This window comes from Beta vulgaris, chromosome 4 (genome assembly GCF_026745355.1).
Source record: "Beta vulgaris subsp. vulgaris cultivar EL10 chromosome 4, EL10.2, whole genome shotgun sequence".
In the NCBI taxonomy this organism is placed as follows: Eukaryota; Viridiplantae; Streptophyta; class Magnoliopsida; order Caryophyllales; family Amaranthaceae; genus Beta; species Beta vulgaris.
Window position 1 is genome coordinate 4287495 of NC_079205.1, and position 14885 is coordinate 4302379.

Here is a 14885-nt window from a genome sequence, read left to right on the forward strand (position 1 = left end):
AACAATTACAAAAATATAAATAGCTTAAACTAAGATAAAATTGCTCGATCTGGAAGTCTGAATTGATAGATAACTGTAGTGAAACTCTTCTTCTGATGGACGACGATCGCCAGAACCCTGATGAAAGGAGTAGGGGGAGAGGGATGATTCTACAAGCGGGGTAACCAAGTACCAGCGAGATCAAAAACTAGCAACGGGACCATCCCAGTGACCTTCAGTCACATGGGATTCTACGATCGAGTTTCCTGAAAGAGTCACATTCCTGTGTGACTCAATACCCTTTTGGAAGGGTATTTCAGACTTCTCCTTTGTGGAGAAGCTCAAATGAGTAGACGCGCTATAAACCCAATCGACAAATTGAGAGTCGCCTTCAATCTCTTGCCACGCAAACCCTAACCAACCACATAGACCAGATCCAACCTTTGAAGACAAAGACTACCTCCAACAAGTAACAAAAGAATCAAACAGATTGATTTAATAAACAACAAAAACATACTTACACAACCAAGAAATAAATAGCGGAAATCAGATAACTAAACTTAAGGGGAGGTGGAAAGGAAGACACACTTCCAAGATCCAACGGAACACTAGGGGGAAGGGGGTAAAAACACAAACACTGGAAAACGGGCGGGAGACGCAACACTAATTAGGGGAGGGGGAGAAAGCCCAAAGTAATCCAGGGGGAAGGGGAATGGTAACTCGACACAACACTAAAAGGGAGAGGGGGAAGGGATGCCCTACAATGTTACTGACGGAACTAGGGGAGCGAGGAGGGGGAAGCCCAAACTAACAACCAGGAGAAGGGGGACTAGACACCAAACCAGTAAACAAGGGAGGGGGGGGGGGAGGGGGGAGGGGAAGCCCAAAATGAAACTAGGAAGAGGGGGGGGGGGGGGGAGAAAGAGCCCAAACTATACTGACTAACGTATTAGGGAAGGGGGAACCAACAGCGGGGATTGGGACGGGAAGCCGAATCACGGTAGAGGCGGTGGAGACACGACAAGAGCAAGGGAAATGGAAGGGAAGGTGCGTCCATAAGTTGACGAGGTTGGAAGGTGCAGCTAATAAGGGACTAGGCTCGCCGGCGACGAGGCTGAAAGGCTAGTGCCGGCGAGGCTAGTTAGGTGGGCGGGAGGTTTTGTTTTTTAGTGTTAGGGTGGGGACATGTTTTTTTAGAGAGAATAGGATTATTCCTACATAACTCCATGTTGTTTTCTTGCTTCATCAGAGTATGAAGACAAACTTTTTTAAGAGTAGAGACATGTAAAATTAGGGGTGCACATTTTTCGATATCGGATCCGATTCGAAAATTCGGGTATTCAAAATTTCGGATTGGGAAAAAGTGATTCGAAAAATCTGGATATACGAATTTTTCGGATCGAATTGATTAGATATCCGATCCGAAATCTTTTTCTAAATAAGATTTTAATGCAAGTTGACACTTAATTAATCTTTTCCCTATTTTTATCCGATCTAAAAATGAAATCCGATCCAAAAACCGAAATCCGATCCAATAATTTATTTAACTAAAGCTTATTTCTGTAGAATTTAAATTAAATAAGCAATCGGATTATCCGAAACCCAAAAAATATGATATGTATCCGATCTAATATCTGAATTTTTGGAAATCTGACCCAAATTATCCAAAACTTAAAAGTCAGATTCAGAAATCCAAAATTTCGGATTGAATCTACAGATAAACGGATCCGATATCTCATTTTCTTCAGTTTCCATTTTAGACAACCACTTTTTATCTCTCTTTCCTCCATTTCACATAGGTTTTAACACCTCCATTTGAGGCTTTCTCAATCTCATTGGTTGGGTATAACAAAAAAACAGTTTTTACTCTCAATACACTTTTTTCATTTGCCAACCCATTTAATGTTCCCATTCTTTTTTTAATGACAATAATTGCCAAAAAGAAAAACCCCTATGCAAACTACAACCATTGTTTCCTTAATTCGTGTGCCCAAAATGCAATGAGAATTATGTTTTATAACACAAAGATGGTGCATACGCTCGTATGTAGAGGACCGTGGCACGCATCAATACGCAACCCCTAAAAACACAAAAAACAGCAACTTAACTGGAGCCCGAACTAAATGAAAATTTGGAGATCCCATAAAACAATCCATAGGTGATGAATGAACATTAAGCCAACTCCAATGAAAAACGACGAATTTAATTCAAAAATTGATTTGACATCCTGACGTTCTTATCTACTTTATTCACTTTGCATTTATTACTCTTACACTCTTCTTTTTCTCTCCTGATTTATGTTTTCTCAAAATAATTTTCTCTCTCTTAATATTTTATATGATTATATCACTCTTATGCTTTTTGTTATTACTTTGCTTTGAAAGATACATTTTCAAAAAAAAATTCCACTATCTTGATTTTCTCTCTCCTCAAATTTATTTATCAAACAAGAACACTTAACTCACGAAAGAATATTAGAGAACCACAAAAGAAAAATATCCAAATACGAATGAACATCAAGCATTATTTAGGAATATTTATTTAACTCCATTAACATCTTCTTCAATATGGCCAAGTTTATTTTAAGGAATATGTGCCAAATTTTTATAAAGTACCAATATAAAGAATAATTTCATAGAAGTATATCATAAGGTTTAATTTCGTATGTTATAAAGTACAAATTTTGTATATTATACAATATAATATCTTGTATTGTACTGTATAAGTTCTTAAATCATAAGAACACACACATATAATAAATTTAGAATTTAGTATATATATTTCGGAAGTTAGTCATAACTGAGTATAAACTGCCAAATACATACACAAAAAATGAGGAAGATTTATCTATATGTATATTAACATAAGTAAATTATTGCTGATGTGTAGGAGTTTGTGGTGGTCATTTCTTCCTTACAATAGTCTTTTTTGAAAAAAACTATTGTAAAAATTTTCTGCATGATATAGTGAGATTTGCATGGCACAGTGGGTTTTTGAATGATATAATATATTCATAAATGATATGTGCTTTTAACCTGGCATACACCAATGTTAACATGAACAATGTCTAGGCAAGTTAGATGGGGCGTAACGGAGGAATGATAGAAGTAAGGGTACCAAATTTTTGACCACATACCACGACAATTTTTTTAAAAAATTCACCATATATCCTCGATGTTTTCAAAATTCACCATATAACTTTCAATTTCTTGATAATCCACCATGTACCCTTAATAATTAACGATTATCAACTTTTTTGATCATTAACTCCTAATTCTATTACCAAATCCTAATTAACCCCTATTTGAATCGTTAGCCGTAATTGAACAACATTAAAAAACCACAATGGCCCCTTCTAGTTGTTTTCGTCCATAACTCTCTTGCTTCTTATTTGGCCTAATGTGTTGTTTCAATGCTAATTTATCAGGGTAAATGAGTAAAATAGGGATGAAATAAGGTGTAGTAATGGAATCAAGGATTAATGATTAATTTTTTTTGATAATTGTTAATCATTAAGGACACATGATGAATTATCAAGAAATTGAGGGGGTATACGGTGAATTTTGAAAACATGTATAAGGTGAATAAAATTTTTTGTCGAGAGTATATGGTGAAAAGTCCGTAAGGGTACCTTTGATCTAACTTATTTTGTCTTATCTGATCTATATGAACTTATCTTATCTTATGTTAGCTAAACTTATATTATAGTCTATCATCCACTTATTTTATCTGATTTTTATCTTGTTTTTTCGATATAAGTTAAAATAAGTTGGAGAGAGACAAAGATATTTCCTTGCTCCACAAATTATTATAATAGACGGTCTAATTTTAATATAAAATTAGACAATGCAAACCTACGTTCTCCTAAGAAGTCCATTCAATTTCTCTCTAACCTAACACTATTTTTAGGCATCTTGCACCATCCTAGTCGTCCATTCTCTTCTCTCTTTCTTTTATTTCCCTTCTAAATTTTGAATTAGAACAAACAATTTTTAAAAATAGTCCGTCAGTCTTACAAAATGGATTAAGCTAGTCACTAAATGGATTAAATCAGTCACTAAATGAATTAAAGAATGTTATTAATGAATAGATTAAACTAGTCACTAAATAGATTAAAATGGTCACTAAATAGATTAAAGTAGTCACTATATTAAGAAATATGATCTATTCTCTTCTTAATATTGGGCTTGGGCCGCGCCTACTTTTAAATTAAAAGTAGACGGTCTCTTACAAGACCAACTGTCCTTGCTCAATCTATTATCAGAAATTGGTAAGAAAACCGAACGGGCCGGTGGGCCCCCTAAACCATCATCAGAAAGTCAGAAACCATCAACGCCACCTATACTCCGCCGGTCAACGTTTACAAGGCAAGTTGACATCTTAGCTTCTTTTCAATTTTATGAATATTATTAATTATACTGCTTAATTTAAGCAATTTATTTTTGTTTGTACTGTTTTTTTTTTTTCTTTTTGACAAATTTTCGTTTGTATTCTTGGATGTGGTTTTATCTATTAATAAAAATGTGAGATGACATAATCCTTTCTGTGACTGTGCGAAAAAGTTTGGTTAGTATTTGATAATTGCATTTGTTGCAATTGTGAATCAGAAGTATATTTTTCATTGTAAGAATGTGAAGCTTAATTGTAGTATTTCTGTTGATTAATATATATGAGATGATAAGAATGAGATGAAACCTAGTTTGTGAATTGAGAATAATTTTCTGAGATGGATTACATATTTACATGCTGTTTGATTGTTGAGCACACATGATTACATGACAAATTTATGAACCAAAAATTATGAGGTAATTTTTATTTTAACTTTGAAACATTGGTAATTGATAAAGGTGGCTAATTTTTAGAAATGATATAATTTCTGTGTCAAACCTCATGTAATAAGGAATGAAAAGATGAACACTTTAAAAAAAAAGGAATGAGAAGGAGAAGCTATTTGAGATTTTGGGTACGATTTAGAGAGCTTTTTTTTTCTGGTATTAGGTGCGAATCGAACTTCTGTAAGACTGTCACAGACTTACAGGGGTGGAAGGAAGTTATTTGGATGAATTGAATAGATGCTTTGAAGTTGAGATTTGAGAAATAAAATTATGATAGTGTACCTTGAATATCATACCAAAATTTTCATCTAGAGCATGACAAATATCCCTGAAAGAATTTAAAAAGGGAAATGTTGGCAATAATTCAACAACAATTACTAACAAAAAATATACGAGTTGAATTAAATATTATTTTGGTGTGTATTAATTGTTACAAAAATTCATGTGGATGGGATTAGGATTTTCTCCAATGTTATTACCACAATATAAGACTTTATCAATCAAGCTAGCTGACATACACACCATGTAAATGAAATGTAATCGTAATCTTGTCCTAAATCTCAATGAAATGGACAATTGGCCAGCTTCAAGATATGATTGTTAGTCACTTCGATTGCGTTGATTTGATGTTGCTTTTAATTTGAGGACATTGTTTAGAAGATGCCATAGCCACCATGAGCTAAACTCCTTGAAAAAGAAAGAAAAAAGTTTTTATCATAGATCAGAAAACTGAGATTTCGAGAACAATGAAGAGGTCTAGGGAATCAACTTAGGATCATGACATTTGCTAAGGTACTGCAAACTTATTCTTGTTTTTTTTCTTCATCAGTCTATTGAGGACATATATTCCTCACAATTGGCCACTTCTGAAAAGGTAATGCCACTATATCATGGAATATCTTGTAAAGATAGAGAGAAAAAAATGATGTGGTTGTGCTTCCTTATGTCATGTTTTCGATGCAATCCATTTTGATGTGATGCGGGGAGTCGAAGTTGCCTTATTCTGCATTACATCAAAAAGTTTTTCTTCAGTCTTTTGTCTCTACATAGATAAAAAGATGCTATATTGCTATTGTTTTAATACTATGTGTCTACTTTTGAGGTTGAGGCAGGTCAGTTGGTAATGGTATTCCTCCATAACATAGGTGGGATCAAATCTCATCATTAAGGGTTGGGGGTGGGTTGTTTTAGGACCCTGTGACTTGTGAGAGGCACTAAAGAAGATTATGTACCATTTTTTAGGACTCGTGTCTTTTGTTATTGGTTAAATCATATTTTGTAGAGAAGTAACGTAAATAGTAGCACAAGTCAACCATGTAATGGGCGAGTATAAAGTGACTACATATTTTACTCTTTTAATAATGAGTAGTTTCAGATGCTTTCTATTGTCTAAACTTGAGACCTTCAACATTTGACATAATTGTTAAACTTGAAAAGTATGTGTAAATTCTAAATGCAACATTGATGTTGCAATCTCCTGTTCAAACGTAAGGAACGAACTTAAACATTAGATGAGGAAAACCAGGAACTTTATTAACTGTGACATGAGTACGAGTAACTAACAATATATAATTACGTGATCAGAACATGATAACATGTTTACTTCCTATGCTAGCTTAGTTTTAAAAGTGCAAAGCACACTGTGGCGTAATGGGTCCTTAAATTCTAGGCTCGAGGTATGCCATGCATGCTTTCTAATACAAAAACTGTTAGTTCTAGACAAATGCCAAGAGTCAAAACTTTTAGTTTCTAGTTTTACAATGAACTCCATCACACTGATAATACGCAGACAGCCTTAGAAAATCAGAAATTTTAAGGCTGAATGTATTCTAATCGTTACTTCATCTGATATCTATTCAACAAAGATGTTCTTCAAGAAGCAAGCTGCACCTGGTAATTTTCCAAATAGTTGGCTAGAACTATTGCTGTAAAGAGAGTAGATGAAATTCTTTCATTTAGCTAGGGTAATGTATTATAATATGCAATTTGATATAGGATTGTAAATAAAATTGATCTTGCAATGAAGTTCTTCAAATGCATGAAATATCAGTTTCTAGATTTAAAAAATGCAAAAGGATAAGGATATATGTCACTGATGTCAGATACAATATATTTTACTGTTTGCCTTTCTAAATGGTGTCTATATGGAAAATATCTTTGCACTATCAGTTCCCAAATCGTACACAAAAAGGTACTCAAAGTCACAAAATGTTCTGTTCTCTGCATCTTGCTAAGAATGACGAATGCAGAAACAGGAATACTTATGAGACTAACTTTTCTAATAACATATGTTCTCGTTCATAAATGTCTTTTGGCTCTTCGAGTTCAATTGAGTTACCGTAAAAAAGAAGTTCAACTGAGCTGCAATTTCAACAATAGACATCCACGTGTCTGTTAAAAAACGATCATATCACCTTGCTGCTCGAGTTCTAGATGTAGGAGAAGATCAAATAGAAGAGGACTTTCTTATGATTTTTTCTACATTGTGGCTCTTGCATTATTCTTTTCACTCTTTAGGTGTTGCAAAGTCAATTTTCCAGATTCCCTTTGTTTTTCTCGTGCTTGTGTCAGAGCGAAACTATCTGATAGGATAGTCGTCTTGGTTTACTACAGCTTATGAAGAACTTAGACGATGTAAGAGGTCATTTTCGAGTATAGTTTGTGGATCAAAAAAGTGAAACTAGAAAGTTCCCTTTTGGTTGAAAGTTGAAACTTCCAGAAGTTATCCTTTTAAAAGTATCAATTCTTACATGCACACTAGTCACCTTAAGAAAAGGCTTATAAATAGATTGGCGTAGTTCCATCTTCCTCATCCTCAAACCTTGAGTCTCTTATTCTTCTCGTCGACTATTAGCATAAAAACTCGCTGTATTTTCAACATTTTTCATCACCAGTTTCTCACTCAAGCAAAGGGATTGCCGTATAAGATAATGGATGTTGTGAAGGGTTTGGTGCAAGAAAGGCCAGTGGTTATCTTTAGTAAGACTAACTGTCCTGTGAGCCACTCGATGAGACAGCTCATCAGTGGCTTTGGTGCTAATCCTACTGTATATGAACTCGATCAAATGCCAAATGGACGAGAAATCGAGAGAGTCTTGCAGATGATGGGCCGCAGACCCAGCGTGCCCTCCATCTTCATTGGTGGAAATTTTGTTGGGGGGCCTAATGATGTGATTAGCCTTCAGGTGCAAGGCAGACTTGTACAAATGCTGATGGATGCCGGTGCTATTTGGGTCTGGAATAGGAACTAGCTAACTTTATCCAGGATGTTCGGCAGTTAGAAGTAGAATAAGAGAAATAGGTCCAATTTTATAGAGGACTTGCATATTATTACTAATGCTATAGCTAAGTTGTTGGAAATAAAGTTTCTTCTTCAGTGCCTTACTTTTCCATGCACAATCATCATTGAAAAATAGTGTTTTTCAATGATCTAATCAAATTCTCCTCCTGTCACATGAACAAAAAGTTTACTTATAATGAATATTAGTTTTTACATCTGGAATTCAACTTTTTCTTCAGTCAAATGCAAAAGATTCCTTCTCATTCAGCAATGCATTCTTCTTGTATTTACCTCTTTAGTTTTTCTGTGATGGATTCATATGGTTAACTGCAAATAAGTTACATATGATTCTCTGAAAAGATCGACAACCACCAAGCCAGTAAGGTACTAAACATTGCACAACAAAGTACGCTGTCACTATCAACATAAACAAAATTGTTAACAAACATCATACATGATTAAATTAACCGAAGTAAAATGTCAACATTTCTGAACGAAAGCTCAAAAGTTCATGTTTTATGTCTCTATCTGCCATTCTCCCAATTTCTTTTATCATGCAGTCATTTTGTAGTACTGAGCTAATTTGCTTCTTGAATAAAATTCTTGTCTCAGATATATAATGTTTGTAGTAAAAATATAAAGCTTAACTTTTTCCTAGATTTTCTATAAATATTGCTTATCATCTCTGTATGTGGCATTCCTTAGCTTAGTCGCAGCCTTCATTTGTTTGAGGATTAATTTTTTGCTTATACATTTTGTTATGCTGCCTAATAGTGCTATGATTGGATGATCATGAAGCTTGATGATGTCTTGCATGCTTGCAGCTTTTTAAAACCTGCATTGATTTTCAAATTAGCCAACACATCATGGCTCTGATGATCATGAATCTGAGTATAATAATTACATTATTGGATAGCATAGATTGAGGAACAAAATCAATCTGTTGCACTAGTTGAAGGCTAGAGAAGGCATAATTGATTGATCTCTTAAACTCTCTTTCCATCCCAAAGGAAGTTTCAGCACTATAATGAAAGAAGTGACAATAGCCTGCCATGAGAAGGCCACATTTTAAGGGAATTGATTTGGGAAATGTTGTTTATTTTCCTAGAATGGCCTAAAAAGAAAGTAAGATTGGCATTAATTTTATCGAAGGTCCTTAAGATGCAATACTAACATTTATTTCCAGGTTCAGGGTGATTTTCATACAGTTTGGATGTCTCATATGTACTTCTACAGGTAACGAAATAGGAATTCACATTTTGCTTTCCAGATTCATGTTCAACTTATTTTATTTATCTATGTTTTTTCGTCAAGGCAAATGAGCCTTTAGCTTCCTTTTTATTTCACTTGCCTCACTTTTCTCTGTATAAGAATGGTCATAGTTTTTGGAGGGACCTGTGACCCTATGATGTTCAGATAACCAAAATCATTAAAAAACCTTTGATGACAAATTGACAAATGATCAATTCTTTTTTTTTTTTTTTCTGCTGTCTACTATGCACTAGTTTCTCATTGCATTTCATCTTTTGAGACTGAAAGTGATTTAATTTGTGTACATATGCCTGATATTTCTGTGACATGTATTCTGTTCGATGTTGTTCCTGAAAGGTACTGTTATGTTCTGAAACTTACTCTGTAACAGAGTGATGGTTCAATGTTTTATGTGCAGAATTTGTACTTGAATAATGATTTGAATAAGTATCTGCTTCTTTTTGGTGACAAGTTATGGTGCTCTGATTCTTCATGTCATTTACTTGACACTCCAAATAGGCAGGTTTGCACTTGGGCACTTCAGTATTAGCCAACATGTGGAGAATATATATTTTGTCACTTATACATATATACATACATTAGAAGGAAAAGTATCATTGTCCGTCTTGTCCCTTAAATTCATGTCGCATTTTTTGGACTATCATAACTGTACCCCCTTAGTCTTCAAAGTTAGGAATTTTCCGTGTCACTCGTGGATACATAACTGAGTCTGACACTTGTATCGGACTATACTTGATTCCAAGTCCGAGCATTATCATATGCAAGATCCTTGCTATATTAGTTAAAGAAGACTGGAAGCTACACCAAAATGCCTATTTCAAATTCATGTGAACTTTGTAAAAGCATGGGAGGTGACTTAATCGCAGGAAAACTAGCAGGCCTAACTTATGAGCAATATGCCTTAATGAGTTTAGTGAAGGATAACTACCCTGAGAAATTTTCTTGTCATCTATGATGCAAATTATTACATCTCAAGTTGTATGGAACACGATATTTCTCCATCCTTTGCACTAATCAATGGAATCTTGTATTTCAAATCAAACCTATCTCACTCCATTTTCTTTTCCTAGTAACGACTTCTGTAACATTCTGTAACTTAGTTTTTATGCCCTGTATTTCTTCTAATGTACAACTTTCCTTCCTCTTTTTTTTTTTAATGGTTATGTACATTCACTTTCCTTGAGCATTAGAAAGAATCGTTTCACTCTTTTCATATTGCGAAATACTCTTACAAGGAGTATTTAAGGTGTATTTTCTGACAGAAACGAGAATCTGCAAATTGACTTGTGTTCCCCATAAGATTATAGTCATGAGCTGTCATTGTGTGTGAAAGTATAAGTGCCTAAGTGGGCATAAATGTTCTGATAATGTAGTGGTTATAGAAGTCTACTTTGTACAAGGTAATGGGTGAAAATTGACATATTTTTGCTGGTCATTTACTTATAACAGACTAGTTGATATGTGCTGGTTCTGTGATAGGGAAAGAAGCATAGAAGAACCTTTCAAAAGTAGTTTATGATTGAATGTGCATGAACTATATCTTTGTGGTTCGATGCCCATACGCGGATATGACAATGATGGCATTACCCAAATCTTAAAACATATCTGTTTGCTGATGTAAATAATGTCTCAGCCTTTGGGATATCACTGCTCAGATAACTTAAAGAACTCCAGGTCTGATTCTTGCTGTTAAAATTCACAATTTTCTTGTTATTCCCATTAGAGAATTTCTGATCCTGTAAGTTCGTCAACTTCCTGCAACATTCTGCATGTTATTTCTTCTTCTTCTTTGGACTATGAAATTCTCTATGATTAATTGAAATCAAGATTCCAGCTGCTATCAAAAACACAAAATGAATCAGGAATGTGACATTAATCTGAGTAATTGCGTAGCAGTTCAGTTTCATGCAAGCAATTATTAATTGTCAGAAGTAAAATTCTGATATATGCTGACATTTCAGCAAGAGTGACTTGGCGCAGACGCGTGGTCAGTCAGGTAGTACGGCTGTCACAACTGCCTTGTATGGATTATGATGTCTTCTTATTCTCAAGTTTATGTTGCCTTTGCTGTTTGGTTTCAGACTTTCAATAAGGTAGATCAGAATCTTAATATGGGATGCAAGGATAACTCTTGCCAACCTTTTCTCATTCACAAACATGCTTTACGAGTTGATAGGTACAGATGCTAGCCTTACCACAAAAGCAGACACTTCTAAAAACAAAATTTTTGATGGGCCTCCTAACCCATCCGAGTTGGACTAGTTTCTAAGTGGAGGTCGCAAAATAGGCCCAATGGAAAAACCATTAATGGGCTATTGGAAGCTTCTGCTACTCTTGTGGCTTGGGGATTTAACTCGTGCTGCAGCGTTCTTTTCCCCTGCAATGCTGTAAACCAATGTTATTAGGATCGTGATCCTACTTTGGATCGTAAGTGTTGGTAGGATCGAATCATAGGATTGTAAGATCCTACAATATAGGGTAATTAGTGAATATTATGCTATTATGGGGTCAAAAGACTCATGTTAGGACTTTACACACATCAATAATGATGTTCTTCATTCCCAAATATAGTTGTTCAATACTCTAAGATTGCAGTAACATGTGACCAAAAAATAATAGGAGAAAGATAATATTTGGAATTATTTTGTGAATTTCATGATAAAATCGGATCGTAGAATCGTGTTATGATCCTATGATGTGAACTTTGGATGTTGGATAGGATCAAAAGATCCTATTAATTAAGATCATATGTAGGATTGGGATCGAAAAGGTCCACCCGGATCGTAGAATCGTAAGATTTGGATCGAGATTTTAATAACAATGCTGTAAACACAACATAGTTCTTAAGTACACATACACTTCAGAATTAAAAATGCTTAATTCTTATAAAGTTGCTCAAAAGGACTCTTTTAGAAGTAAAGAAAATAAGTATCTGTGGACAAGCATTACCATAAAGATCAGGATTAGACTTTATTTTCTAATTTACCTATAATATAATTACCATTACCATTATTTATTACCGTGTAGCCGTGAATAATTTAGACTTTAAGTTTGAGATACCTCTATATACACAAGACATGAAGAGCAGATCTTAAGTTGGCATCTGCATGACTGCATCCGTACTTCTTATCTGTACACCTCATGTTTCAGTTTTATATATTCCTCAATGATAAGTGAAACCACATCTTTTTCTTATCCTTATCTGTTTTAATGTTCTTGTAAAAGCAGCTGGTTGTCTTCTTCTGATCAACATGAAGTTGGAATCTGTATTGACCTTTCACTTTCCCTAGAGTCATTTTTTTTAATTTAATCAACCATCCTTGAAAACAATAGCTCCTAAACAAAGAGCTGCTTATTATAGCAAAGGTTCCTCCATGTGCTTGCAGTATGGGCTAGTTCCTTTTCATGTTTGTCACTATTATGGATCCTACATGGACCGTATGGGAGGTTGGTATGTGATTTATATAGGACAATGGGCTCTCCTCTTGAGCTAGCTTTTGGGAAGTGCATTCCTATTGTCCTATAACAGTCACCTAAGATGGCTGACCACTTTTCAGCAGCATATCAGATGAATGCAATGAACCAAAATCTTGTTTGATAACTAAAAGTTACACTGGCTGCTAGGGTTCAGTTTCATTACACACTGCTTATCAGTATGAGATGCTTACTACTTTCATAATCTAATCTGACTTCTCAGAAAGAAGCATCCATCAATTGATAAAAAAGATTCATGACCTCCTGTATATATCACCTTTGAGTAATTGAGTTCCTCTATTTCGTACAACATTCTTCTTTGAAACAGCAACTTTTAGTTGTAATAATTTCAAGGAAACTTTTTCTGTATAAGAAAAACTAAGACAAAAGTTCACTTATATATCTGTTGAATCAGAAGTTCGGTGCTTTATCAGTAAGAGTAAATCCTCCGAATCAGTAAGTAATGTTTGTAAGATGAAGTGATAATAGAAGATAATAAGGTATATTGACTATTGAGGTATGTCTTAAAGAATGAACAATTGAATCAAGTTTGCACATTCACTTCATGACTAATGAGACACTTTCCTTCTTTTGGGGACAAAGAAAGAAAAGAAAACAAGTATGGAATCTGAGTGTATGTTGATGTTCCTGATTTCAGTTGTCACAGCCGTGATCTTCTTTTCTACATTGAAGCTTACATCAAACAAGACTCAAGGCTGATATTCCGACTGTACTTTAAATCACATGATATTATTCCTCTGACACGGCGTATTTCCTTGCTTTCTGAGTTCATTGACAAGAACTTGATCCTTACAAGATAGATGCCAACAGAATTGGCCATTGGCTTCTCGTAAGGCTGTCTTTCGAAACTAAGGGCTTATCACTTCTGGTGTCTGCTTATCAAAAACAAACATGAGAGTTTAAAAGCTATCACAACTAGTCAATATGTACCAAAGTACAATTTGTTTTGTACAACCAATATTGCAATTTCTGTGCACAAGCTGCACCAGATCATCATCCTTTAGAAGGAAATTCTAGACGAGCCTAATCTGACACATATATATGCTGGGAAGAATCATGCTTATACTTCATAGTTTCTTTTCCATAGCAACCCCTCCTCCTTTGTGCCTATTTCTGCATGATCTAGAATATCACAGTGAATGACCAAAGTTGATATTCATCTGCAATACCTGCTCATTTCAAGTTGTATGTGATGAGAACTTTTAACATGGTCTTGAGTGTTTAATTATTTTTTTTATAAATTACCTTAAAAAGAAGATATATACTTCACGTAGTACTATGTCCTGCAACTAAAAAGATGTATATATATACTTCTTGAAATGTATGAAATGACCACAAAATGATGATGAAGTACCTAATCCAATCTTAGCAGTTTACTCTATGACAATCTTTCAATGAAGCTCTTAGTTGTTGTGCAACTTATCAAAGTTCATAGTACTTTGAATTTGGATTATATGCTGAGGATTTGACTCTTTCCTCCATGAGCAACTCCTCATAGTGCTTCCATAACAGTAAGAAAACACTCTTAAGTCAATCTGTAATAAAAAGATCCCTTTCTCCTTAAAAATGGGTGTAGATCCTCTACTGATAAATTTTGTAAAACTCTGTAGTACGTATCAACAGAATGTTCAGACTGAAAGAGGAGGTATCATGTAATACTTCCTCCGTTCTGAAATAAGTGAAACACTTCTCAAAAAGCTCTCACATAAGAGAGAAGTGTTTCAGTTATTTCAGAACGGAGGAAGAAGTACAAAGATTCATGTTGAGCATTGTTCCTTACACTGCTTCTGAGTAAAATATCAGAGCAGTGAAATGACTCACCAACTTACTTATACTATAGATAAATGGCATGATAGCTCACATATATATATACTCATAGCAGAGGCAAGAAGTTCATCAGCAAAATTTAAGGTCAACATACACTACATAAGATCCTACTCTGCCAGCTGCTTCTATTCTGTATCTTTAGCAGGAGCTTCACGAAGAAAAAAGAAAAAAAGAAACTCTGCAACTCTCAAAGACTA

General features: G+C 34.6%; 2 protein-coding genes across 2 annotated transcripts; both read left to right on the plus strand.

Moving 5' to 3' along the window:
• Nucleotides 1-3586: 3586 nt before the first annotated feature.
• LOC104891664 (uncharacterized) lies at nt 3587-14635 on the plus strand. The gene is made up of 4 exons (XM_048641705.2): nt 3587-3596; nt 4214-4346; nt 5644-5688; nt 13499-14635. Exons 1-4 carry the CDS (start codon nt 3587-3589, stop codon nt 13659-13661), a joined length of 351 nt encoding a protein of 116 aa, XP_048497662.1. The 3' UTR covers nt 13662-14635.
• On the plus strand, nt 7441-8316 carry LOC104891663 (monothiol glutaredoxin-S6). The gene has a single exon (XM_019249146.3). The coding sequence runs from the start codon at nt 7745-7747 to the stop codon at nt 8063-8065; it is 321 nt and encodes a 106-aa protein (XP_019104691.1). The 5' UTR covers nt 7441-7744; the 3' UTR covers nt 8066-8316.
• Nucleotides 14636-14885: the final 250 nt, after the last annotated feature.

Bases quoted from the DNA above. Each gene is read 5' to 3' on its own strand.
- LOC104891663 (XM_019249146.3), top strand. From the start codon at position 7,745: ATGGATGTTGTGAAGGGTTTGGTGCAAGAAAGGCCAGTGGTTATCTTT.
- LOC104891664 (XM_048641705.2), top strand. The intron at 4,347-5,643 runs GCAAGTTGACAT...TTTCTTCATCAG, and splicing joins CGCCGGTCAACGTTTACAAG to TCTATTGAGGACATATATTC. The intron at 5,689-13,498 runs GTAATGCCACTA...TCCTGATTTCAG, and splicing joins AATTGGCCACTTCTGAAAAG to TTGTCACAGCCGTGATCTTC.